The sequence below is a fragment of the Microtus pennsylvanicus genome, chromosome 7 (genome assembly GCF_037038515.1).
Source record: "Microtus pennsylvanicus isolate mMicPen1 chromosome 7, mMicPen1.hap1, whole genome shotgun sequence".
NCBI classification, from domain to species: Eukaryota; Metazoa; Chordata; class Mammalia; order Rodentia; family Cricetidae; genus Microtus; species Microtus pennsylvanicus.
This window is the reverse complement of record NC_134585.1, coordinates 54,503,761-54,528,002: the sequence shown is the minus strand read 5'-3', so window position 1 is coordinate 54,528,002 and position 24,242 is coordinate 54,503,761. Positions and strand designations below refer to the sequence as shown.

The 24,242-nt window shown below is 48.0% G+C and overlaps 1 protein-coding gene across 2 annotated transcripts in view; it reads left to right on the top strand.

The window, feature by feature from the left end:
- The window catches only part of Ubr2 (ubiquitin protein ligase E3 component n-recognin 2), an 80,326-nt gene extending 59,799 nt beyond the window's left edge, over nt 1-20,527 (top strand). For both annotated transcript variants that reach the window (XM_075980825.1, XM_075980826.1), the window contains exons 34-47: nt 1,403-1,481; nt 4,011-4,159; nt 5,382-5,437; nt 5,597-5,693; nt 5,861-5,928; nt 7,106-7,241; nt 7,836-7,926; nt 9,255-9,385; nt 10,257-10,365; nt 11,512-11,568; nt 14,071-14,148; nt 15,381-15,551; nt 16,605-16,706; nt 18,423-20,527. In XM_075980825.1, coding sequence (XP_075836940.1) covers nt 1,403-1,481; nt 4,011-4,159; nt 5,382-5,437; nt 5,597-5,693; nt 5,861-5,928; nt 7,106-7,241; nt 7,836-7,926; nt 9,255-9,385; nt 10,257-10,365; nt 11,512-11,568; nt 14,071-14,148; nt 15,381-15,551; nt 16,605-16,706; nt 18,423-18,564 — 1,466 coding nt within the window. In that variant the 3' untranslated portion in view covers nt 18,565-20,527. The remainder of the gene's footprint in view (nt 1-1,402; nt 1,482-4,010; nt 4,160-5,381; nt 5,438-5,596; nt 5,694-5,860; nt 5,929-7,105; nt 7,242-7,835; nt 7,927-9,254; nt 9,386-10,256; nt 10,366-11,511; nt 11,569-14,070; nt 14,149-15,380; nt 15,552-16,604; nt 16,707-18,422) is intronic.
- The last annotated feature ends 3,715 nt before the right edge of the window (nt 20,528-24,242 follow it).

Genomic DNA, 24,242 nt, shown 5'->3' with positions numbered 1-24,242 from the left:
ATGGCTCAGTGATTCAGAGCACTTGCTGCTCTGGCAAAGGACCTGAGTTCGGTTCCTAGCACCCACATCACAGGTTTGTAGCTGCCTCTAACTCCAGGGCCTCCACCACCCTCTGCTAGCCTCTGGTACCTACATACACATCTGCCTTCACTCATAGACACACACAGAGAGAAATAAAATAAAAATCTTAAAAATATATGTAATAACAGCTGGAGAGATGGCTTGGTGGTTAAGAGCACTGGTTGCTTGCTTAAAACATCTATGTTTGCCGGGCGGTGGTGGCACACGCCTTTAATCCCAGCACTCAGGAGGCAGAGGCAGGCAGATCTCTGTGAGTTCGAGACCAGCCTGGTCTATAAGAGCTAGTTCTGGGACAGGCTCCAAAACCACAGAGAAACCCTGTCTCGAAAAACCAAAAAAAAAAAGAAAGAAAAACCAAAAAAAAAAAAAAGATCTATGTTCAATTACCAGCACCTACATGGTGGCTGTTTGTAATTTCTAGGGAATCTAACACACACTTCTGATGTCAGTGGGCACCAGTGGGCACCAGACACACATGGTGCACAAATTTACTTATAGGCAAAATACTCATACATATAAAATAAAAATAAATGTTTTAAAAAATATAAATAAGGCTGGGCATAGTTAATGCATGCCTTCAGTCCCAGCACTGGAGAGGCAGAGTCTGGCAGGTCTCTGTGAGTTTTAAGATTGGGCAGAGTGACATACTGAGACCCTATCTCAAAAAAACAAAAATAAAGTATATAAATAAATAATAAAATCTCTTTATATATTTACAAATGAAACCTTCGATCTTTAAATTTAATGTAAGCTAGTTATGATATAACACATCTGTGATCTTGGCACTGGGGAAACAGACAGGAAGATTATAAAAGGCTATCCTGGGCTACATGGCTCACCCAGGCTCAAGAGAACAATAAAAATAAGTAACCTGATTCGTTCTACTTGTCTGTGTTGCAGTAGAGTACACGTGACTCCCCTTTCTCTGAGAACACACAGCTCATGTTTATAATAGCATTTCTCTCTTGGCCGTTGACAGACTGAGTGGCGAAGGACCAGTGTTAGTTCCTGTTGGCGGGAGCAGCGTTTCGTAGGCCCTGCTCTGCTCTCTGTGCTGTAGGAAAGTGTTGTGGGCAGGAGTCTGTGGTGGTCTTCACACATGTAGAACGCCATCCTCTTGGCTTTGTTCTGTGACGTCAGTGTGAGCAACTGTAGATAACGCAGGTCAGCCACAGCTGCTCTCGTGCTTTGTGCGGACGCTTTGGCAGTTTGTAGTCATTGGAATTTTTTTCAGGTTTTTATTTGTTTGTTTGCCTACGTGGCAGAAATACATTAAGATTGTGTTCTGCTGAATAACTGTATAAAATGCCTATTTCTGCAGATGCTCCTTCTTCAGAGAATGTAGAAGACATGAGTGAAATACAGGTCCCGGAAGGCTTCAGGCCTGATTTTCAGCCTAAGTGAGTATAAAATACCCTTCCCTTTCAGTCTAGCCCTTGAAAACTTAAGCGAGCTGTTGGTGGAGCGCGTCTTGGCAGGCGTGAGGGTGGAATGTTTAATCCTGAAGTTCACGTGCTGCGTGTTGTTCATTGTAGCCGACTAGCAAAGCTGCATGTGACCCCTTGAGGGATCAAATGACCCTTTCACAGGGGACGAGTATAGATATCCTGTATATTGGATGTTTACATTATGAGTCATAACAGTTGCAAAATTAGTTATGAAGTAGCAAGGAAATAATTTTACGATTGGGACCACCCCAGAGTGAGGAACTGAGTTGAAGTGCTGCAGCATTAAGAAGGGTGAGAGCCTCTGATGTCGAGGTTTCACCCTGATCAGCGCCTGCTGCTCCACAGTGTCAACTGCCGCTGTGTCCCTGACATCATCACGGCATCTTTTTTTTTTTTTTTTTTGGTTTTTCAAGACAGGATTTCTCTGTGGTTTTGGAGCCTGTCCTGGAACTAGCTCTTGTAGGCCAGGCTGGTCTCGAACTCACAGAGATCCGCCTGTGTCTGCCTCCCAAGTGCTGGGATTAAAGGCATGCGCCACCACCGCCCGGCTCCATCACGGCATCTTAACCCAGGCCACCCAGCTCCACCAGCCTCTTTCTGATCTCCACCTTTCTCTTAGTCACCCAGACTCCTGCTTTGTTGTACCCAGGAGCCACTGCTCATTCTGTATGACTGAGCGGTTCCTTAACCTCTGTGTGCCCCACTCCCTCATCCCTGATGGGAGGGAGTTCAGGTGGTAAGGGCGAGGTGACAACAATGTAAGGCCTTTTGGGGTCTGTTCCTGTCGTGTCCTGAGTGACCCAGCAAACAGACCCGGAAGGCCTGATGTGGAGAGGCTCAGAGCCTCTGCTTCTGTGCTTCCCCGAGTCCTGGGTTTGTCTTTTCCAGTACTGATGTCCATCCATAACCTTCCTTCTGCGCTTTCTATGACCCGGTGCTGGATACTGAACTCAGGGCCCTATGAATACCAGGCATGTGCCCTACCTCTGAGCTGTATCTCCAGCCCTATTCCATGTTCTGAATTCAGTAATACCTTATTGTCAGATAAGATCATGTGGGGAGGGGTTAAATCAGTGGTCAGCCTCTGCATTGTGTGTTGAGTACTGCTCTATGTGTTGGAAGGACCTTCAGCCTGTAGCAACCGGCCTCCTGCAGCTGTGGCTCCTTGTCTTCCTAAGCTTGCTGCCCTGCAGAGTATGGCTGTTTCTGGGTGTTGCTGTGATTCTGACCCAGGCCTGGCATTTGCTTTTCCATGCCCTCAGACCTGTCAGGTACCTTCTGTCCCAGAGGCACAGCAGTCCTTGCTCCAACACACGCCCTCAGTCTTCAGCGTGGTGAGGACAGGGCACAGCAGTCCTCGCAGTTGTCCTTGGCTGTGTTTGTTTGTTTTGTTGTTTGAGATTTTGTTTATCAAGTAGACAGTGTTCTGTCTGCACGTATCCCTGCAGACCGGAAGAGGACACCAGTTCTCATTATAGACAGTTGTAAGCCACCTTGCTGGGAATTGAACTCAGGACCTCTGGAAGAACAGTCAGTGCTCTTAACCTCTGAGCCATCTTTTCAGCCCTGTTTTTTGGGGTTTGGTTTTGTTTGTTGTTTTTGAGACAGGGTCTCACTGGGTAGCCCTGGCTGGTTACATACTCATAGTGGCACCTCCCCTTTGGGAGTGGCCATGCACTACCACATGGGATTCTGTGTATCTGTTGAGAAAAAATGACATTTTGAACTCCTGTTCCTTGCCACTAGTTTGAACTCTCGACATCTTTTCTTGTCTGAGATGTTTAAAATGTCCTTCTGATATCCCTTCCTTTTATGTGACTTCTTAGTCATTGGGCAGTTTTTGTAACTCTTCCTTCTGTGTCTTTCACTGCTGAGCCTTTGTATGGTGTCTTGAGTTTCTCCCTTGGCCCTTCTTAGTCTCCTCATGGTCTCAGCAGGTGTTCTGGCCTGGCTTCCTCTGCCCACCCACCCATCCATGCTGCGAATTGAACCCAAAGCTGCGCTCACACACTAAGCCATCTCCCAGTCCACGTTTAGTTTCTGCTTGCTAACTTAAGTGAGTGTTAGGACTTTGCTTCCATATGCCTTGGCCTTGGGTAGCTATTTAACAGTAAGCCGTAGACGCTCAGCCCTGCTGAGCCAGTCAGAGCTTGCTGAGTCTCACAGCAAAGTCAGGGACTCACTGACAGCAGTGTGAGAACAGCGTTCCTCCAGGGTTCAGTTCTGGAGACTCTAGTTGTCTGCGGCTGTTGGGGAACTTGCCTGAGGCTCAGTCAGCAGTTCCATGGTACAGACAGCAGGTGACCTGCTTGCCCCTTCAATCCTGCGCCTTTCCTCTGCTCATGCCCAGAACATAATCCCTCAGTCAACACAATGGCATACAGCCCTCTCTGGATATGTTAATTGGTTTGATTGCAGCACAGGACAGAGCAATTCTATCCATGTGTGCAACTTTTGAACTAAACCTATGTGTTTACACAGGAACCCGTATTCTGATAGCATAAAAGAAATGCTCACAACATTTGGAACGGCTATGTACAAGGTGGGGCTGAAGGTTCATCCCAATGAAGAGGACCCCCGCGTGCCCATCATGTGCTGGGGGAGCTGTGCGTACACCATCCAGAGCATAGGTGAGACACTCCAGTCACAGAGCTGTGGCTTAGAAATGTGTTTAGAAGCTGGGTGTGCTGACACGCTCCTTAATCCCGAGGCTGAGGTAGGCAGGTCTCTGTGAGTTTGAAGCCACCCTGGTTTGTAGAGTTCCAGAACAGCCAGGACTTCAAAGTGAGACCCCTGCCATAAAAAAACGAAAACAGCCAGGCAGTGGTGGTGCACACCATTAATCTCAGTACTTAGGAGGCAGAGGCAGTGTAGGTCTCTATGAGTTTAAGGTCCAGGACAACCAGCGCTGCACCCAGAAACCCTGTCTTTTTAAAAAAAAAAAAAATGAGAAAAGGGAGGAACAAACAAACCAAAAAGAACAGTGCTTAGAAGAGCCGGCCTTTTGAACACCAGGTACCAGTGTGGTGCACAGATAGGCGTGCAGGGAGACACTCATTCGTAGACATTTTTAATGAATTTTTAGTATAAAGAAGTACAAAGAAGTAATAAAAAGAAAACAGGAAAGAGTTGTAAACCAGCAAAATGCTGGTCTGTTTGACAATATAAATAAGTACAGCAACGGAAAACAGATGAGATGGTGGTTATGAGTTGAGCGACCCGATAGGGTTATTTCTTAATTTTATGTGTACAAATGTTTGCCTGCATGTGCGTCTGTGTACTGTGTATGAACCTAGTACCTGAAAAAGCCAGAATTGGGCATCGGATCCCCTGAAACTAGAATTACAGATAGTTGTGAGCTACCAAGTGGGTGCTGGGAACCAAACCCAAGTCCTCCGCAAGAACAGCAAGTACACTGGGCATGGTGGCACACGGTTTAATCCCAGCACTTGGGAGGCAGAGGCAGGTGGATCTGAGTTCGAAGCCAGCCTGATCTATAGGACAAGTTATTTTTTTTCTTTCATCCAAAGTGAATTCTTGTAAAATTACTTAAAGATGGTAAAAATCTTGCTGGGCATAGTGGTACCTTTAATCCCAGCACTCAGGAGGTAGAGACAGGGTGATCTCTGCATTCAAGGCCAGCCTGATCTACAGAGCGAGTTCTCGTACAGCCAGGGATACACATAGAAACACTATGAAGGGGGGGCAGGGGGGATGATGCTAAAACCTGACAAAATTGCATTCTCTTCAGAAATAATAGAATGTATTAAAAAATGTGCAAAGAAAGTAGCTTTTAAGAAAATAAAATATACATGGCATTCAATTTACCTTCTTAACCATTTTTATCTTCAGAAAGAATTTTGAGTGATGAAGAGAAACCGCTATTTGGACCTCTGCCATGTAGACTGGTAAGAGCACTCAGGCCTCTCAGTAAGGCCCATTTCTGTACAGACGCTAGAGAACTTGTTTGTGGGCTAGCGGGACTTGCTTTTTTGTTTGTTTCATAGTATATTTTTAGAAGGGGTCTGCTCTTTCCTCTGGTAACTGTAAAGACTTCTTTCTTTCAGGACGACTGTCTGAGGTCTCTGACACGATTTGCAGCAGCACATTGGACAGTGGCGTCACTTCCCGTGGTGCAAGGACACTTCTGTAAACTCTTCGCATGTGAGTGTTCCAGTGTCTGTGACCATCTATGTTCCAGCAGCTTCTGGTCCTTGGGAATTTTATCTGTAGGAGTCTAATGTCTCCATCACAGTGAAGGGTTTGCTGCGTGTTCTTCTGTGCTGATGCTGGTGTCTGCAGTGTGCTAATGTGTCTTCTTCCATCTCTAGCCTTGGTGCCTAATGACAGCTATGAAGACCTCCCGTGCATATTAGACATCGACATGTTTCATTTACTGGTGGGTGTTTAAGTTTGCTCTGCGTGCTCTGTGTGCTCTTCACCACCCTTGGGAGGCGCTGTCATCGCGGATGTCGGTACATCAGGTCTAGTTAGGTTTTGAGGAACTTAGGTCCAGGTGTCTGGGTGTGCGTCCTCTCCTATTGGCTTTGTGCCTGAGATCTGTAATACAGCTGCCTGCTTTTAACCCACTAAGAGGTAAGAAGTAACAATGGCCGTGTGAGTGATGCTGACATCTACGCACAATCCATTTAGTGGTTTGTGCATTTCAGGAAGTCTGAACAGATCTAGCCCTGCAGTCACAATAATCAGTGACAGACTGCCTCCCTCCCTTTTTGTACTTTTTAAATTAGGGTATGTTCCTTATGCAAAACAGTAGCTTTCCCTATGATTGATTGATATATATATATATACACACACACACACACATACATACATACATATATATCACATATTTTGATCATATCCACCTCCCGCCCTCCTCGTCTCTCCTTTCTGGACCCCTCTTCTCCTTTTTATTTATTTTTTAATCTAGATACCATAGATGAAAGAAAACATGCTACACATGCTGTATCTTTCTTTCTGGTCTCATATACCTCATTTAGTATATCCCTTTCTTTGTACACAACATCACTCCATACTTTTTGTTTGTTTTTGTTTTTCAAGACAGGGTTTCTCTGTGTAGTACTGGCTGCCCTGGAACTCGCTTTGTAGACCAGGCTGGCTTAGAACTCACTTGAGATCTACATGTCTCTGCCTCCCAAGTGCTGGGATTAAAGGTGTTCACCACTGCCCGGCGTCACTTCATTCTTAATGACTGAATAATACTACCTTGCATGTTTTATTTGGCATGTGTTCACCACAACTCAAACACAGAGGTCATGTCTTCTGATCTCCACACTCTTGGATGCATACACAAACAATAAATGTTAAGAAATGAAAATACTATTTTTCTATTTTTTATCATTACCAGCAGTCTGTTCATAGGGGAATCCACTGGATAAATGAAATAACAGTAACTGGCCCTTCAGGCCTTTCAGCTCCAGTCAGCTCACTGAGCAGTCCTCGTGGGCTTTCAGATGGTGCCCTTCCTCCCTTTTAAGTTTAAGTGGAGGGCTAAGCTGGGAAGTGTGTGGCCATGAGGAGAGGACTGGGCTGATGTTCTGTTTGGTGTCTAGGTGGGCCTGGTGCTCGCGTTCCCGGCTCTGCAGTGTCAGGACTTCTCAGGAAGCAGCCTGGGCACTGGAGACCTGCACATCTTCCATCTGGTTACCATGGCACACATCGTTCAGATCTTACTTACCTCATGTACAGGTAACTCCAGCTTCATCAACCTGAGTTTCTCCTTTTCAAACAAATGTGTTTGCGGGAGAGCAGTAAATAAATCACAGTCGGGTTGCTTACTATTTCTGTCTGTCTTCCTATAAAAAGCTTTAAATTAAATTTCTTCCTCCTATGAAAATCTCCTGTTTTGCTTTTTTTCCGTTTAGTTCACTAATCTGTGAATAGCGTAAATTAAGCCCAGCTGAATGTTGTTTGAGAATACCAGTTTTGTTTTCCCTCGCGTGTTTCCTTAGCTATGCTATTCCCAGTGAGCGTGTTCTTAAGCTATGCTTCCATTCAGGCATCCTGTTTTCAAACTGTAAGACCATGTGTTGCTGCTAGTCCTCACTGGATGGTGGCTGCGACCCATTGTGCTAGTTAACACTACCCACAGTATAGTGCTGGCCAATGGTCAGATGAGATCAGTACTGCGTGCACACTTGAAAATGAAAATCCTGTGTGTTTATAAGACTATTTCCTGTAATATGTGAGTGTGTGGGTATGTGTGAGTGCTTGCTGGCACACTCAGCTGCCCTTTCAGCTCACAATAGGAGTGGAAACTACTAGTGTGCCTTTGTCTTTCAGAAGAGGATGGCATGGATCAAGAAAATCCCAGCGGGGAAGAAGAGTTAGCTGTTCTCTCTTTGCACAAAACACTTCACCAGTATACTGGAAGGTGAGACCCCAGTCTTTGATGGGTGGTACTTCCCATATGCCAGCGTGGGTCAGGAGGGGTCAGCATGAGAAAGGAACTGGCTTGTTAACCAGGGGAAGTTGCTGTGTGCTACTGTATTAATGATCTAGGAGTGACACCCCTGAGTCTGTGAGAGAAGGATAATAATGTCTGGAGCTTCGTGCTTACTTGGTGGTGAGTCCTTCATCTGCTCAGTCAGATGCCAGCTAGTGGGCAGGTGCACTCTGAAGATGCTCTCCTAAAAACATAAGTTATCAGAAATTTCAAAATGCGAATCAGATTAGCATGATGAGTTTGTCAGATGATCGAGGAGCAGCAGAAACACAGTGAGGTTACTAGGAGAGCACACACGGTGTTGCTGTGTCGTGGAACAGCAGTCTCACTTGGGTCTCTACAGTGTGAATCAAGAGCCTCCGGGAATGAGGGGAACTGCCTGCTGCATTAACTCAAGGGCTGGGTTTGAATCCCAGCACTGTGTAAAACACCCTGTGGGTGGCAGATACAGGAGGATTCCTGCTCACTGGCCTCCAGCACAACTCCAGGCTCGGGAAAAGACCCTGCCTCAAAGTAATAAAAGAAGAATGACACAGAGCAGGCATCCAACATCCCTTCTGGCCTCTGAGGGACACACATTTGGATATACCATACATATGTATATACACATTAAAGAAAAGTTCTTTGAGTTATCCCATCTGAGAATCCACACTAATGAGGTAATCTAACACAGAGAAAAACTTACAGGCATTTACAGACATATTCTGGTGTTATTTAAGCCAACAAGGAGCTGAAAGTGAGCCAGATGTTTGTGGAGGGGCATAGTTTGATGTCACTTATGATCAGTGTTTCTAAAATACGATGGCTGGGTTAAAATTATTACAGTTTGTAGAATGCTGTAGATAGCTGCAGCTGTGTAAGAAACTAGCTGGAAGCACTATGTCGGGATAGTACGTGGTGGTGTGAGGCGCTGGGACAACTGCTGGGGTTTTCTTTGTGCTTTTTGTTCGTTTTTGATTTTGCATATGTGTGGTTTTTCGAGATAGGGTTTCTCTGTGTAACAGTCCTAGCTGTCCTGTTGTTTGCTTTGTAGACCAGGCTGGCCTCGAACTCACAGAAATCCATCTGCCTCTGCCTCACGAGTGCTGGGGTTGAAGGTGTGCACCATCACACCCAGCACACCCAGTTTGGGTTTTTATTTTATAATTTTTCAGTATATGTGGCTATATTACTCTGACCCACTCCCCTCAAGTTCCTAGTGTTGGTCTTGTTTGCACCCATCTTTCCTTACTGTCTGTCTTCTTTACTCTCCGCAGTGCCTTGGAAGACGCACCCTCTGGCTGGCACCTGTGGCGGAGCGTCCGGGCTGCCATCACGCCTTTCCTCAAGTGCTCCGCCTTGTTTTTCCATTACTTAAATGGAGTTCCAACCCCACCAGACCTTCAAGGTAGGAAAGTTCATGGTCACCTGCTCCAGCCATGTAGAAGAATGCCGAGGCTGGGCATCGTGATGCCCTCTGACATCAGCACTGAGCAGAGGCGGGTGGCTATGTGAGTTCGAGACAGCCATTGCCACCTAGAGAGACCCTGTCTCAACAATGAAAGTAAAAAAAAAAAGCCAGGCGGTGGTGGCACACGCCTTTAATCCCAGCACTCGGGAGGCAGAGGCAGGTGGATCTCTGTGAGTTCGAGACCAGCCTGGTCTACAAGAGCTAGTTCCAGGACAGGCTCCAAAGCTACAGAGAAACTCTGTCTCGAAAAACCAAAAAAGAAAGTAAAAAAAAAAATAATAAAAATAAAGTGAAAAGTAGAACAAAGATAAGTTAGAAAATGTGAAATGGCTGGGGACAGAGCTCAGAGGTGATGCTTGCTCGGCACACTCAGACCTGATTCATCCCCAACACTCACAAAACAAAACAGTAAACAAATACACTTGTTTGTGCACTTACTGAGAGCATAGGTAACTGGCCTGGGAAAACATCCACCTGTAGAATGCCAGTGAACAGCTCTGCGTACATGCTCTGCCTCTGAATCCCAAGAAGCTCCTAACTGTGACAACCTCTGTTGATTGAGCATTTACACAGCGCTTTAGGTCTCAGAAATGCCTGTTCCCCACAGCACGGTTCAGTTTATCTGTTACTCATAAACTAGGTGAGGAGGTCAAGTCCAGCCTGGTCTACAGAGGGAGCCCCTGGACAGCCAGGGCTACACAGAGAAACCCTGTCTCAAAAACAAAAAGAAAAGGAAGAAATAGCTCTTTTCACTTCTGCATGGGATGCAACTGTGGGTGTTTGTGTCTCTTTTCTTCCCCATATACAGTTTCTGGAACAAGCCATTTTGAACATTTGTGTAACTACCTTTCCCTACCAACCAACCTCATGCACCTTTTTCAAGAAAACAGTGACATCATGAACTGTCTGGTTGAAAGGTAATGTTTGTTTGGACATTTTTCTGCATTCTCTAATAGTTTATGAAATAAGCCTTATCTTTTCATATTTCAGAGTTCTTCAGTGGAAAGCTACTGATCCTGATAGGATTTAGTACATAATTCAAATTATGAGAATTAGGGTGTTTTGCCAAGTGGGGTGGCGCACACCTTTAGCCCCAGCACTCAGGAGGCAGAGGTGGATCTCTGTGAGTGTAAGGGTAAGGCCAGCCTGGTCTTTATAGCAAGTTCCATACTAGCCAGGGCTATGTAGTGAGACTCTGTCTCAAAAATGAATGAATGTTTAAGAGAAAGAAGGTGGAACTTAGCTAAGGATTTGGCTGCAGGGTAAGATTGCTGCCAACCTAGTAGGTAAAGTTTGCCTGGAGGGGAAGAGGAAGTACGTGAGGAAATGTTACTTCCTTCATGGAACTGGCTGTTACAGACTGCTTCCACAGCTGTCTGTGTTACCGTGTTGCTTTGTTTGCTGATACGGGGTTTCTCTATAAGGTCCTGGCTGGCCTCAGACCTCCTGAGGGCCAGGACTGCAGGTGTGTACCCTCACACCAGTCTGACTTCATAGATCTTTAAGCTGAAGTATAAAGGTCATGACAGCCACCTGTAATCCTAGCACCTGTGAGGGAGGCTTTGTGGGCTTGCTATAATTCAAGACCAGCCTGGGGCCACATCCTGAGACCCTGTCTCAAACAAAGACAAGACAATAGCATGTGTCTGCAGGAATGGGGCAAGGCCAGGGCAGTGTTTCATGGAATAGATTTTGGTTAGAGCAGATGAGACGGGTCTGGAGATGGACGGTAATGATGCCGTTCAACAGTCTGATGTCTTGATGCCAGAGAACTATCAGTTTATAACGATTAAAATGGTCAGGCTTATCTGGGTTTCATCACGTTTTTTAATGTATGGAAAGCCAGGTATGATGTCATATGTCTGTAATCCTAGCGGGCAGGAGGGTCTGAAGTTTGAGGCCAGCCTGCACTTTATAGGGGGACCCCATATGAGCAAACAGAACAACACAGCAACATGGACAGCTGTGGAAACAGAGTCCATAACAAACCAGTCAGAGGCCTGTAGGCTACACAGTGAAACCCTGTCTCCCAAAATAAGTTCCTTCCTCTGTTTGCCTTAAAGTTGGTGCCAGAACAGTGAAGTTAAAAGCTATCTGAACGGTGAAAGAGGCGCAATAAGGTAAGTTAGAGGAGCTCGGGTATTTGGTGTGGGGTGGGTGGCGAGAAGCAACATGGGGTGAGTGCTGTGTTCCTTCAGTGCCATGGTCCTCAGGATCCAGGACTTCACAGATAGAGCATCTAGCATCAACCTGTCAGTCTCCTGCTGGAAGTCAGACAAGAACACAAATGCACTGTGCTCGTGGAAGGGGGATTGTGCTTTGGGAAACTGCTTTTAGAAGTGTAACTCTTCATCCTGGGTTTGTTAGCTGTTTTTTTCTTTTTATCCTGTCTTTCATCATGGAGAATTTCAAATTATCCAAATATCAGGGATGGTATAAGGTTCCATGGGCTGGGTGTCTCTCCTGAGATATCAACAGACCAAAGAAACAGTTCCAGCCAGTAAGTTTGGGAATTACTTGACACCTGTACGATGTGGACAAGGGTGACTGAAAAGTTCCACTCTGGCACCGGCGACTGCTCAGGAGACCTGTGTCACTGGAGTCAGAATCCCAGACTCCCCTGCCCCAGATCAAAGCTGCTGAGAGCCAGGGAGTTGGCACCTGGGTCTCAGGTGGGCCTCTGACGACCTCACCTCTCTCCTCAAGGCTGCTCGCGGCCCCCCATCAATGTGCAGGCCAGCTAAGTGCTTCTTACACTGTGAGTGTGGAGCCACCAGAATCTCTCCCTGCTCCATGTCAGCTGGGAGGAAGTCACCTCACCAGCATAGCAACCCTAGTGACTGTCCAGTCACGACCAGGTTTCTCTCATTTTTTCCCTCTGCCTCTGTGCATTGGTTGAGCTCTGGTTATGTGAAGCAAGCCTCTGGATCACACGGGTGCCTCAGTGAAAACACCTGGTCTGATGAGCTGGAACCTGTGATTCCAGTTTTCACACTGTAAATGGTTGCTTATCGCCCACCTCCGCCCTGAGCCCCCAGCATTCCTATGGGACGTGGTGTTGCTGCTGCTTTGTTGTTGTTGTTGCTTGTCAAGACAGGATTTCTCTGTGTGAAACCCTGGCTCTGCTCGAACTCACTCTGTGGACCAGACTGGCTTCTAACTCACAGAGATCCACCTGCCTCTGCCTCCCAAATGCTGGAACTAAAGGCATGCACCACCATTCCCAGTGACACAGTACCTCTTAACTTGAAGTACACCTCAGAGTAATTGGCAAACTTTGAAAATATAGAAGCCACTCCTTACAGATGTGGTTTTCTGAAGTGGGCGTTCTGGCATGCATGCTCCCTTAAAACTAGAGTTGATGGTGGTGTGACTAGCAAGCACCCCATGGGGAGGTCCACAGAGTAGACAAGTAGATAACCATACAGCATTCCTGTGCTGAGCAGCCACAGGCTGGGGTGCCGCACACTGAGAAAGAGGCCCTGAGTACTGACTTGGCTTGAAGCTCAACTCCTTCTGAGTTCCTTTGAGTCCCAGAATCAATGTGACTGAAATAAGATGGGTGTAGTCTTGTCGTGCCTTCAGCTCACCCCTCGTAAGCACACGCCTTCACCATCAGTTCCGAATTGTGTGGATGCACTCTCACACTGTGCCCAGGATAGACGCCAGGAATGAGTGCCCTCACCGGCCCTCCTCCTGCGGCCACCAAACTTTTGCTGGAAAGGGGGCAGATAAGGTGTCACTGTTGACCTCAGCACTCCTGCTGAGCATGTCTGGGACATTGCCATCACTGGGTCACTCCACCAGCACCAGCCCCAGGGGCTGCATTGACAGAATCCAGACAAGACACACACAGCATAGTGTAGAGGACAGCGATTTTGTTTTGTTTTTTACATTTTTATTTGTGTGTGAGTGTGGGTGCACGCGTGCCACAGCCTGTGTGGAGATCAGAGGACAGCTTGCAGGCATCACTGCTCCCCTTCCACCCTGTGGATTCCAGGGCGTGGACTTAGGGCCACAGGCTTGGCACCAAGCACCTCTACCACTGAGCCATCTCACCAGTGTTGGATAGAGTTACTGAACACTCTCATTTTTAGGCAGGCTGTCTACTCACTCTAATGTCTCTACTACAGACGGTTTCCCTGGGTAGGCCTTTGCTGCAAAGAAGAGTGGCAGACCCATTAGGATTTCTAATGCAGAGAATGTAGTGTGTGTCCTTTGCAAGGCCTCCAGCCAGAGTATAATCTTAGGGGTTTAACTAGTTCTCTGTTAATGGCCTTTCTGGTTCAGAATGTTCTGTCTGCCACAGCCTGAAGTTTACTCAGATCTACTTCCATAGAGTGAGAGTCCTGCAGTTTAAATCCCTAGTCCTCCAAGCCCCTGGTTACAAGGGAAGGGTTCATCCCCAAGCCTCCAGGCCTGCTGATGGCGAATGGGCTCCCAGCAGCTGGATAGTAAGTAGGCGAGAGCATCTTTAGTTGTCTTCTCTGCTTTCACCGTGGTCGGCCATCAGTTGCTTACCACTTGATTACCTCCCTTGATTACCTTAGCCAAGAATTAACCTCACATAATTGTAACATGACCGTGAATTTCCTGAGCTCTTCGTGTTTCTAATTTCTTAGCTACCCAAGAGGCTCTAACAAACTGATCGACCTTCCAGAGGACTACAGCTGCCTCATTAACCAAGCGTCCAATTTCTCGTAAGTTCTTCTCTTGATACCTTGCCCCTCAGCTCCTTACACGGACAGTCAGATGGGTTTGGTGTGGCTCTTTGTTTTGTCTGGGGAAGAGAAGTCAACAGTCCTTTCCATAGCATGGTTAGTAAATGTCTCTTGCCATGTTTCAGAGTAGGGCATGGAACGAGAGGTGGAAGGTGGCAAGAATGAAGGGTTTCTGAATAATAATTGCACTTTAATAAGAGCTTTTGTGATTCTTAATAAATTTTTAAACACTTGGTGTGCAGACAGCATGATGAGTACGCTTTTAGGCTGGAGAGATGGCTCAGCAGTTAAGAGCACTGGCTGCTCTTCCAGAAGTCCTGAGTTCAATTCCCAGCCACCCAGGTGGCTCACAACCATCTCTAGTGGGATCTGACACCCTCTTTTGGTATAAAGGCATACATGCAGAAAGAACACTCATACATAAATTAAATAAATAAATCTTGTTTTTTAAAAAAAGATAGATTTTCATAAGAAATAAAGCATTGCCAGGATAGTTGACGCCCTGGGCATCTCCTGTCTGGGCCTCACCTGAGTGTGATGTCGAGCCTCTGCCCCAGTTTACTTCATTGATAAAATACTGACGAAAACACTCACCAAAGTGGAGAGGAGAAAGGGTTTGTCTGGCTCCCAGTTCACACCCCATCACTGAGGGGCGTCAGAGCAGGAGCTCAAAGGAGGAACCTGGAGGCAGGAACTGAGCCAGAGACCATGGAAGGAGGCTGCTTACTGGCTGTCTCGACTCTCCAGAGAGCAGTGCCCACATGGGCCGTGTGCCCTACCACACCAATTAGCAATCAAGAAAATGCCCCACAGACTCGATCATGGGCTGCTCTGATGGAGGCAGGCTCTCCCTTTCCTGTGTGGCTAAGATGCTAACACGCGGTCTGGTCTTGTGTTCGGAAGCAGCAGTTGTGACTTCCCACATCTTCACTTGAGTAGCTATGTGTCCGCATGCTCTGCACACTGAGATGTGCCCGTGACGGTCCACGTCCTTCTCGCTGCTCCGCACTGCTTTGCGGCTGTGCAGGAGCACAGTCTCACCTTTCACACGGTGCTCTCATTTGCCTTCCACAGCTCCTGCTCCTCTGGGTGTTGCTGGTACGTGGTTTTGTGCATGTTCCAGTGTCCTAACACATTAAAAATTATGTTCCAGGGTTTTGTAGCCACACTCCTTCAGAGTAGTGATGTGTTCTTGTGTCTTTGTCTTGGAGGTGCCCCAAATCCGGCGGCGACAAAAGCAGAGCCCCAACTCTGTGCCTCGTGTGTGGAACTCTCCTCTGCTCTCAGAGCTACTGCTGCCAAGCTGAGCTGGAAGGGGAGGATGTTGGAGCCTGCACAGCACACACCTACTCCTGCGGCTCCGGGGCCGGCATCTTCCTAAGGTGAGCACGGCTGCTCCTAGGGCGGGCACAAGAAAATAGCGCCGCAAGTCTGAAGCCACTGTGCCACTGTGTTCTCACACTTCTGCATGGCTCCTGCTAACTCTGCAGGTTCTTCCACTAGTGCCAGATCCCGAATGTCCAGCCCAGCTCTTGGCTAACAGCTCTGCTCCCCTTTGGCCACCATAAATGTGAAGCTACCCTATCCCGGGTGTCCTCTCCAAACCCAGTTAAGAATACCCCTCCAGCCGGGCGGTGATGGTACACACCTTTAATCCCAGCACTCGGAAGGCAGAGGCAGGAGGATCTCTGAATTCGAGGCCAGAGGCCAGCCTGGTCAATAGCACGAGTTCCAGGACTGGCTCCATAGCTACTGAGAGAATCCCTGTCTCAAAGAAACAACAACAAAAAAAAACCCTCCAGGGGCTGGGGACAACAGGGCACAAGAGTGCTAGCTGCTCTTGCAGAAGACCTGGGTTTGGGTCTCAGCATCCATGTAGTGGCTCACAACTGCCTATAATTCCAGTGCCAGGGATTTGATACCTCCTTCTGCCCTGTGTGGGCTCACACACTTACCTGTAAACACAAATTAATAAACCTTTATTTAAGAAACAGCATCAACTTTTCCTTCTGTTGCACTAGGTACTGTTAGAGTTTCCATGCACAGCCACAGGCTGCTGTCAGGTGTTGTACTCAAACAAAAGAACACTTAGGAAATGTTGTGCAAAATCCCCCCTTTTTTTGTTTGTTTTTCAATACAGGGTTTCTCTGTAGCTTTGGAGCCTGTCCTGGAACTTACTCTGTAGACCAGGCTAGTGTCAAACTCATAGAGATCCTCCTGTCTCTGCCTCCCGAGTGCTGGGATTAAAGGCGTGCGCCAATACTGCCTGGCTCATGCATATTTTTCCAAATGAGTATTTTTCTGTAATTGTGATGAAATGATCAGTGGTATTTCATTTGGTTCTTTATTTTCTTACATAAAGCCTTGTTCTATTAGAAGCCTAATCAACACCTCGGTTCCTTGTATAAATACAGTGATGAATGCTCTCTCCACAGAGTTCGGGAATGTCAGGTGCTATTTTTAGCTGGCAAAACCAAAGGATGTTTTTATTCTCCTCCCTACCTTGATGACTACGGGGAGACAGACCAGGGACTCAGGTAAGCACCCAGTCTGGGGCTTAAGGAGGCTGACCCTGAGCCAGGAGGTCCTGAAGTCAGTCATACTTACACGCCTCTGCTGGAGGTGGCTTTGTTACCTGTGAACTCGTTTCCACGGAGGGCACCTGCTGCCTGCTCTATGTTCATTTCCCAGCCTGAGAATGCTGTGAGCAGTTAGGGAGATGGCTCCATTGACAAAGTGAACCCATGTGAACAGCTAGGCGTGGAGCTGCCTGCTCGTGATCCCAGTGCTGAGGAGGTGGATACGGGAGGGCTGTTAGGACTACCTGGCCAACTAGCCTCACCCAGTCCATGAGTGCCAGGCAAAAACTGATAGACCCTATCTCAGAATCAAACTGGCAAGTGACAGAGGAGGAAGATGCCTGAGGGTGACTTCTGGCCTCTGCGCGCATGTGCAAGCAGGTATAGTCACACCCACACGTGTGCAAGCGGGTGTAATCACACCCACACATGTGCAAACAGGTGCAAGCACACTCACACTTGTGCGTACAGGTGAAAGCACACCCGCACATGTGCATACAGGGGCAAACACACCCACATACTTCATTAGTATATTTTAAAATGCCTGAGGAGATGGCTCAGTAGGTAACATGCTTGCCTCAAAATCCTGGAACTTAAGGGCTGGAGAGATGGCTCAGTGGTTAAGAGCATTGCCTGCTCTTCCAAAGGTCCTGAGTTCAAATCCCAGCAACCACATGGTGGCTCACAACCATCTGTAATGGGGTCTGGTACCCTCTTCTGGCCTACAGGGATACATGCAGGCAGAATATTGTATACATTAAAAAAAAAAGATTATGCCAGGCGATGGTGGCTCACGCTTTTAATCCCAGCACTTGGGAGGCAGAGGCAGGCGGATCTCTGTGAGTTCGAGACCAGCCTGGTCTACAAGAGCTAATTCCAGGACAGGCTCCAAAACCACAGAGAAACCCTGTCTCGAAAAAACAAACAAACAAAAAAAATTCCTGGAACTTGTATTCAGATTCCCCAGCACTCTATGACCCTAGTGCAGAAGGCAGACAGCCAAAATGGTGAGCTCAGTGGAAAGACCTTGTCCAAGAGATGGGGTGGAAGGAGACAGGAAAACATTGCAGCGAGAGCCGCAGGCCTCCACGGGCAGATCACACTCTGTGCTCCTGAATACATGTGCACATGCACATAGTCATATACCACACATGCTGAAAAGAAATTTATGTTTAATGATAGACAGAAGGGCTGGTGATGGCTCAGTGTGGTAAAGGTCTGCTGGACGACCTACATAGCACACATATACATACACATCATGCACACACGATAATAATATTTTTTTTAAGACAGGGTTTCTCTATGTAGTCCTGGGTATTCTGGAACTCACTCTGCAGGCCATACTGGCCTCAAATTCAAAGATCTACCTGCCTCTGCCTCCTGAGGGCTGGAATTAAAGGTGTGCGCCACCACACCTGGCTAATTTTTTTCTCATATTATCTACTTTAAAATGTTGTTATTGCTGGGCAGTGGTGAGACACCACATACTGAGTACTGTCTCTGTTCAGTACATGACCCTGGAGAGTGTGGTGTGTGTATGTGTGTGTCCACATCCGCAGCCGTCCTCACGCACTGGGTGGAAGGGCAGAAGTAGTCCGTGCCTTTCCTAGCACAGAGGGTTGGGACATGAGGACGGACAAACAGTGCATGTGAGTGACATGTGTCTCCTTCTAGACGAGGAAATCCACTACATTTATGCCAAGAGCGGTTTCGAAAGATCCAGAAGCTATGGCAGCAGCACAGTATCACGGAAGAAATTGGACACGCGCAGGAGGCCAACCAAACCCTGGTCGGCATTGACTGGCAGCATTTATAATCACTCCTCTACCAAAAACTTGAACTTGGAGTTTTGTTACCAGCTGGCTTTTCCAGGAAGACAACAGAAAATAAGTTCAGCTGAGTCTATTTTGAAATAAGTTCTTTATTTACGCTTTTCTTCCCAGTTTTATTTTTCTAGTTTCTGGCTCCAGAGACTGACGAAAATCATTTTCCGCCAGATTTTATCCCTGTGTCCCTCAGATGTGTCCTGGCCTGAAACCCTTTTCTAGACAGAGCCGAGCTCGTTGCCTGCTTCACTTGCCAGTAGCCTGAGCCATTCCACATCACTGATGGTGTTGAACTTGTTGAGCAGAGGCCAAAGGAGCCCCTGGGGCCCATCAGATGACGCACCGTGGTACCTCAGCACTGAAATGCCGTTCACCTCTGGGGACTGGACCTCACCTCCAAGAGCAAAGCAGTTGAATTTGAAGCTGGGATTCTCTTCTCTGCATGGTCTAGAAGGCTGGGGATGCTAACAGGAGAACCTAGGGGGAGAGCAGCTGGCTTTTCACAACTGTAGATGGTTGGTTTTTATCTATTTTTGTCAAGACTTTTGGCTTACTCAATTAAAGGGCTTTTGAAATGGAAAGGACCTCCTAGGGTCTCAGATACTAACTTCTGCTCTGAGATAAACAGAGTTGTGTGTGCAGCTTCAACCGGACACTAGCAGACAGGAGAGCTCAGCTAAGTGTCAGGCTATGAGCCTGGGAGGCTGAGGCAGGAAGACCAGGAATTCAAGGCTAGCTTCAGCTATGTTATGAGCTTGACTTGAGACCGTCTCAAACCAAACAAAATCACACTCCCCCCCACTCCACGTCTCCTGGATTAGGTGTGTTGCTGCTTGTCTGCCAGTGGGTTTAGGCCCTTCCTCCGGCAGTATGCACACAAACTTCTATTCTTTTTAGGTATTATCTAAGAGGTGCCTTTCTAGAACTATAGCCGCTTGGTGCCGCAGTTAGAACTCTGGCACCCTGCACACAGCAGACGTGAAGAGAGCTCGCATACACGCGGTGACAGCAGATGCAGCAAAAAGATGAACTCCGATCTCCATGTGGGCTGAGGCCACATAAACAGAAGAGGTTATGGCTTTTCTAAGCCTTCTAACAGCCTGATCACTCAGCCTTTCAAATTCAACCACAAGTTCTGTTCTACTCAGCTGCATCCATGCCACAGCATCCCAGGAGGGTCCAAAGCCCAGACCAGAGGCTAAAAGACACATTGCTAGCACAGTCTCCAGAATCATGTGAGGAGCTGCCTCCCCTCCAAAGAATGGACTTCACTTCGCCCTTCTGCTTCCCAAGCTCAAGAGCTAAGAAGTTACACAGCAGGAAGCCCAAGTGAAATTCTTCCACGCTCTCCCTTCCTCTAGCCGTTCCCTGACATGGTCTGAATGGGCCGTGGATGTTGTACCTGATGTTTGTTTTGACCTTTGACACGGGCAGTTTCTTCAGACTTAAGTTCGGCTTCTCTAGCTTTTCCCCTTCTGCTCACCATTCTTCAGTTTAAAACGGAGACCTCTCTGGGCATGAGCCTAGTGTCAGAGCACTTGCCTAGCATGAGTAAGGTCGTGGGTTCAATGCTGGTACCAACCCAGGAAGGAGAAAAGATAATGAGCTAGGTCATCCCGACACTTCCGGGGTCAGGCCTGAGAGGGTAACTCTGCCTTTCCCTCCTGAGATGTCAGGGTCTGGGCAGTGAATTCACACCCATTTGCAGCCTGTACTGTCTGTGGCGATGTTAAGATGGTTTTTTGTTCCTACCAACACATCTGACTTTTGATTTGTTTTGCATGTTTTTTGTTGTAGAAATGTTTATATAACATGCTTTCCATATCAGGGAAAATCTTATGTTTAATAAATTGGCTATAATTTTAATATCTGTGGACAACTTGTAAAGTTTGGAATGTATCATATGTAAACAGTTTAAAGATATTCAAATAAAGGCTCTAGGTGTTGACATTACTTCAGTTGCTTCTGTCTGATGTTGTTTCACACACGTAACACCCAGCAAAGCTCCCCGTGTCACCTTGCTGCAAAAGTGGGACATTGATATTAGCCTCAAATTTAAGAGGCTTAAACTATTAGTGTCGTTTATGGCACTACCCAAGCCTCACTGACCTTCCCGGGGAGCGTGGACATTATCTCCGCTGATCAGGTTTCCTGTTGGCTAGCTGAGCGCTAGAAGTCTCCAGGGCCATTTCAGACCTCAGCTCCATAGGAAGCAGGTCTGTCTGTGTGGACTCTTGAGCGTGTGTGCTCCTGCTCGGCCTTGCCTGCTTGGTGCTTGAGATGTGTACAGAAGGGAACTTATTCAGAGCAGGGTTCTGTGTTCTCAGAATCCTCTTACCTGGACACTGCCAGAGGTTAGCCTCTCCACGGGGACACTGCCAGAGGTCAGCCTCTCCACGGGGACACTGCCAGAGGTCAGCCTCTCCACTCAGGCTCTCCATGGGGACACTGTCAGAGGTCAGCCTCTCCACGGGGACACTGCCAGAGGTCAGCCTCTCCACTCAGGCTCTCCATGGGGACACTGTCAGAGGTCAGCCTCTCCACGGGGACACTGCCAGAGGTCAGCCTCTCCACTCAGGCTCTCCATGGGGACACTGCCAGGGGTCAGCCTCTCCACGGGGACACTGTCAGAGGTCAGCCTCTCCACGGGGACACTGCCAGAGGTCAGCCTCTCCACGGGGACACTGTCAGAGGTCAGCCTTTCCACTCAGGCTCTCCATGGGGACACTGTCAGAGGTCAGCCTCTCCACTCAGGCTCTCCATGGGGACACTGTCAGAGGTCAGCCTCTCCACGGGGACACTGTCAGAGGTCAGCCTCTCCACTCAGGCTCTCCATGGGGACACTGTCAGAGGTCAGCCTCTCCACGGGGACACTGCCAGAGGTCAGCCTCTCCACTCAGGCTCTCCATGGGGACACTGCCAGAGGTCAGCCTCTCCACAGGGACACTGTCAGAGGTCAGCCTCTCCACGGGGACACTGCCAGGGGTCAGCCTCTCCACGGGGACACTGCCAGAGGTCAGCCTCTCCAAGGGGACACTGTCAGAGGTCAGCCTCTCCATGGGGACACTGCCAGGGGTCAGCCTCTCCACGGGGACACTGCCAGAGGTCAGCCTCTCCACGGGGACACTGCCAGAGGTCAGCCTCTCCACGGGGACACTGCCAGAGGTCAGCCTCTCCACTCAGGCTCTCCACGGGGACAGGCTGGCCTTGAACTCAGGGATTGCCTGGCTCTGGCCGCCAAGTGCTGAGATTAAAGGCGTGGGTCGCCACTGCCCAGATGCTCTATCCCCACTCTTAGGGAGTGGTTTTACTGAGGTCTTCTTTACAAACAGTACACAAGTAATCCTTCCTAGAAGACAGGATTGTTGTTTACATTTTGACAAATGTACGCAGTGTTTGACAAGCACGGCAACAAAGAATGAGAATGCCCCTGTCTCCCCAGAATGTCCCTCATGCCCTCCTCTCCTCCCCTGCGCTGCACTCCTTCCAGAATGTCAGGTGACTGGCCTCACGTCAGGTGCCTCCCCAGCCTGCTGTTTTGAGGACTGATACATTTTAAACCCGAAGAACATAGCTTAGCTGCCTTGCATTCACAAAGCCCTGAGTTTCATCCCAGGACAAAAACTGCTGTGGCATGTAACCTACAACACCAGCACTTAGCGAGATCAGGAGTTCAAGGTCATCTCAGGTACACAGTGAGTTTGAGGCCTGCAATATATGAGATACAGTTTATAAAATAAAAGTATTAAAAGCAAGAGTGGCCTTGGGGAAGCCAGAAATGGAATGGGACTCAGTTTTCGTGACTCGGCTCCCCAGGGCACGTCCAGCCTGTGGAGACCTTCCATGGAAGGGGGGCACAGCTAACATGGCCTCACAAGCCAGGGCACAGACATTTGAGAGTCACACAGGTCTCTGGGTGCTGGTGGAGTCCACTCTGCCGAGGTTAATGCGGTCATCATCTAAAGGACTGGGTGATTGTTGGGGAGCAGCCCGGGCTTTCAAACACTCCTGTGTGGATGCAGGTTTTTATTTCCTGATTGGCTGTGCGTTCCTTCCATTACGCTGTCCCCGTCCTCAGCCAATCCACGTCCACTGAGAAGTGGGCAAGCATCTCTCCCACTGTCTCTTCCACGGGTTCATCTCTGCCACTGACAGCAAGAACTCACCACACTGTGGGTTAGAGGACCTCATTGTTCCAGCTAAGCTGCAAACCTGCTGGCCTAGCAGGTGCCCGCCCGGCAGGAGCTCGCTAATCTTCTTAGCCCATATTGAGGTTACTTGGGGTTTACTTGTTGGTGGCTTAGTCTTGAGCTTGAAGCCATGTGGAAGGGGGTTGTGGGCTCTTATCTGAGCTGAGACTACAAACTCCAAGGAGTCCTGCCTCTCTGGGCGGTCAGCATAAGAAGCCATCAACTTGTTACTTCAGAAGTCTGGGTCAAGATAATAGTGATGCAGGCCTTTAACCCCAGCACTCAGGAGGCAGAAGCTGGCGGATCTCTGTGAGTTCAAGGCCAGTCTGGGCTATATAGAAAGTTCCAGGCCTATCAAGATTACACAGTGAGACCGCATCTCAAAAACTTAAAAAAAAAAATAAAGAGGCTGGGTTTGAGGCTAGCCTGGTTTACATAGCAAGTTCCAGACCAACTTGGGCCACAGTCTAAGCAGAACTCTGGGCTGGGGTGTGGCTCGATGGGAAAAGCCTTCATACACACAAGACAGGGTCTAACCCATCACACCACTGAAGAAGAAAGTCCATGGTTCTGTCATTACCAGTGACCCTGCCTGAGACTGGGCGGACACACCTGTTTGTGAGTTTACACAAACTTGAGGGGCCTTGTGCCGCTGTGTAACTGGGCACTGTTAGATCACCAAGTTAACCCTGTCTTCTCCGAACCACACCTGCCCATAACCTGGCCCAAGAAGGTTTATATTTACCTATTTGGGAAAACTTGTTTGTTTGTTTGTTTTAAAAGAATCCAGAATGGAAAAAAAGATTCTTTTTTGGAGAGAGGAGGCTCAAAACAGGGTTTCCCAGTATAACCTTGGCTGTCCTGAAACTCACTCTGTAGACCAGGCTGGCTTCAAACTCAGAAATCTGTCTGCTTCTGCCTCCAAAGTGCTGGGATTAAAGGTGTGCGCCACCACCACCCGGTTAAGACTTGATTTTTTAAAGTTATTATTTATGGATCTGTGGGAGGGTGCCGTGTGTGGGTGTTCATGGAGGCCAAAAAAAGACACCCGATCTGGAGCTGGAGTTGCAGTGAGTATGTACCTATGGGTGCTGGGAACCGAACATGTGTCCTCTGGAAGAATAGCAAGCACTCTTAATTACTGAGTCAATCTTTCTAGCCTCCAACCCCTCCCCTATTTATAAGACAGTCTCATGTAGCCCAGGCTAGCCTTGGAACTTTTTTTTTCTTTTCTTTTTTTTTTTTTTTTTTTTTTAGTTTTAAGAAACAGGGTTTCTCTGTAGCTTTGGGGCATGTCCTGGAACTCACTTGTAGATAAGGGTGGTCTTGAACTCGCAGAGATTCACCTGCCTCTACCTTTTGAGTGCTGGGATTAAAGGTGTGCGCCTCCGCCACCACCTGGCTGGAACTTACTTTGGAGTAGAAGAGTACGCTGAACTCCTGATCCTTCCAAATGCCAGGCTCATAGGCATGCGCTG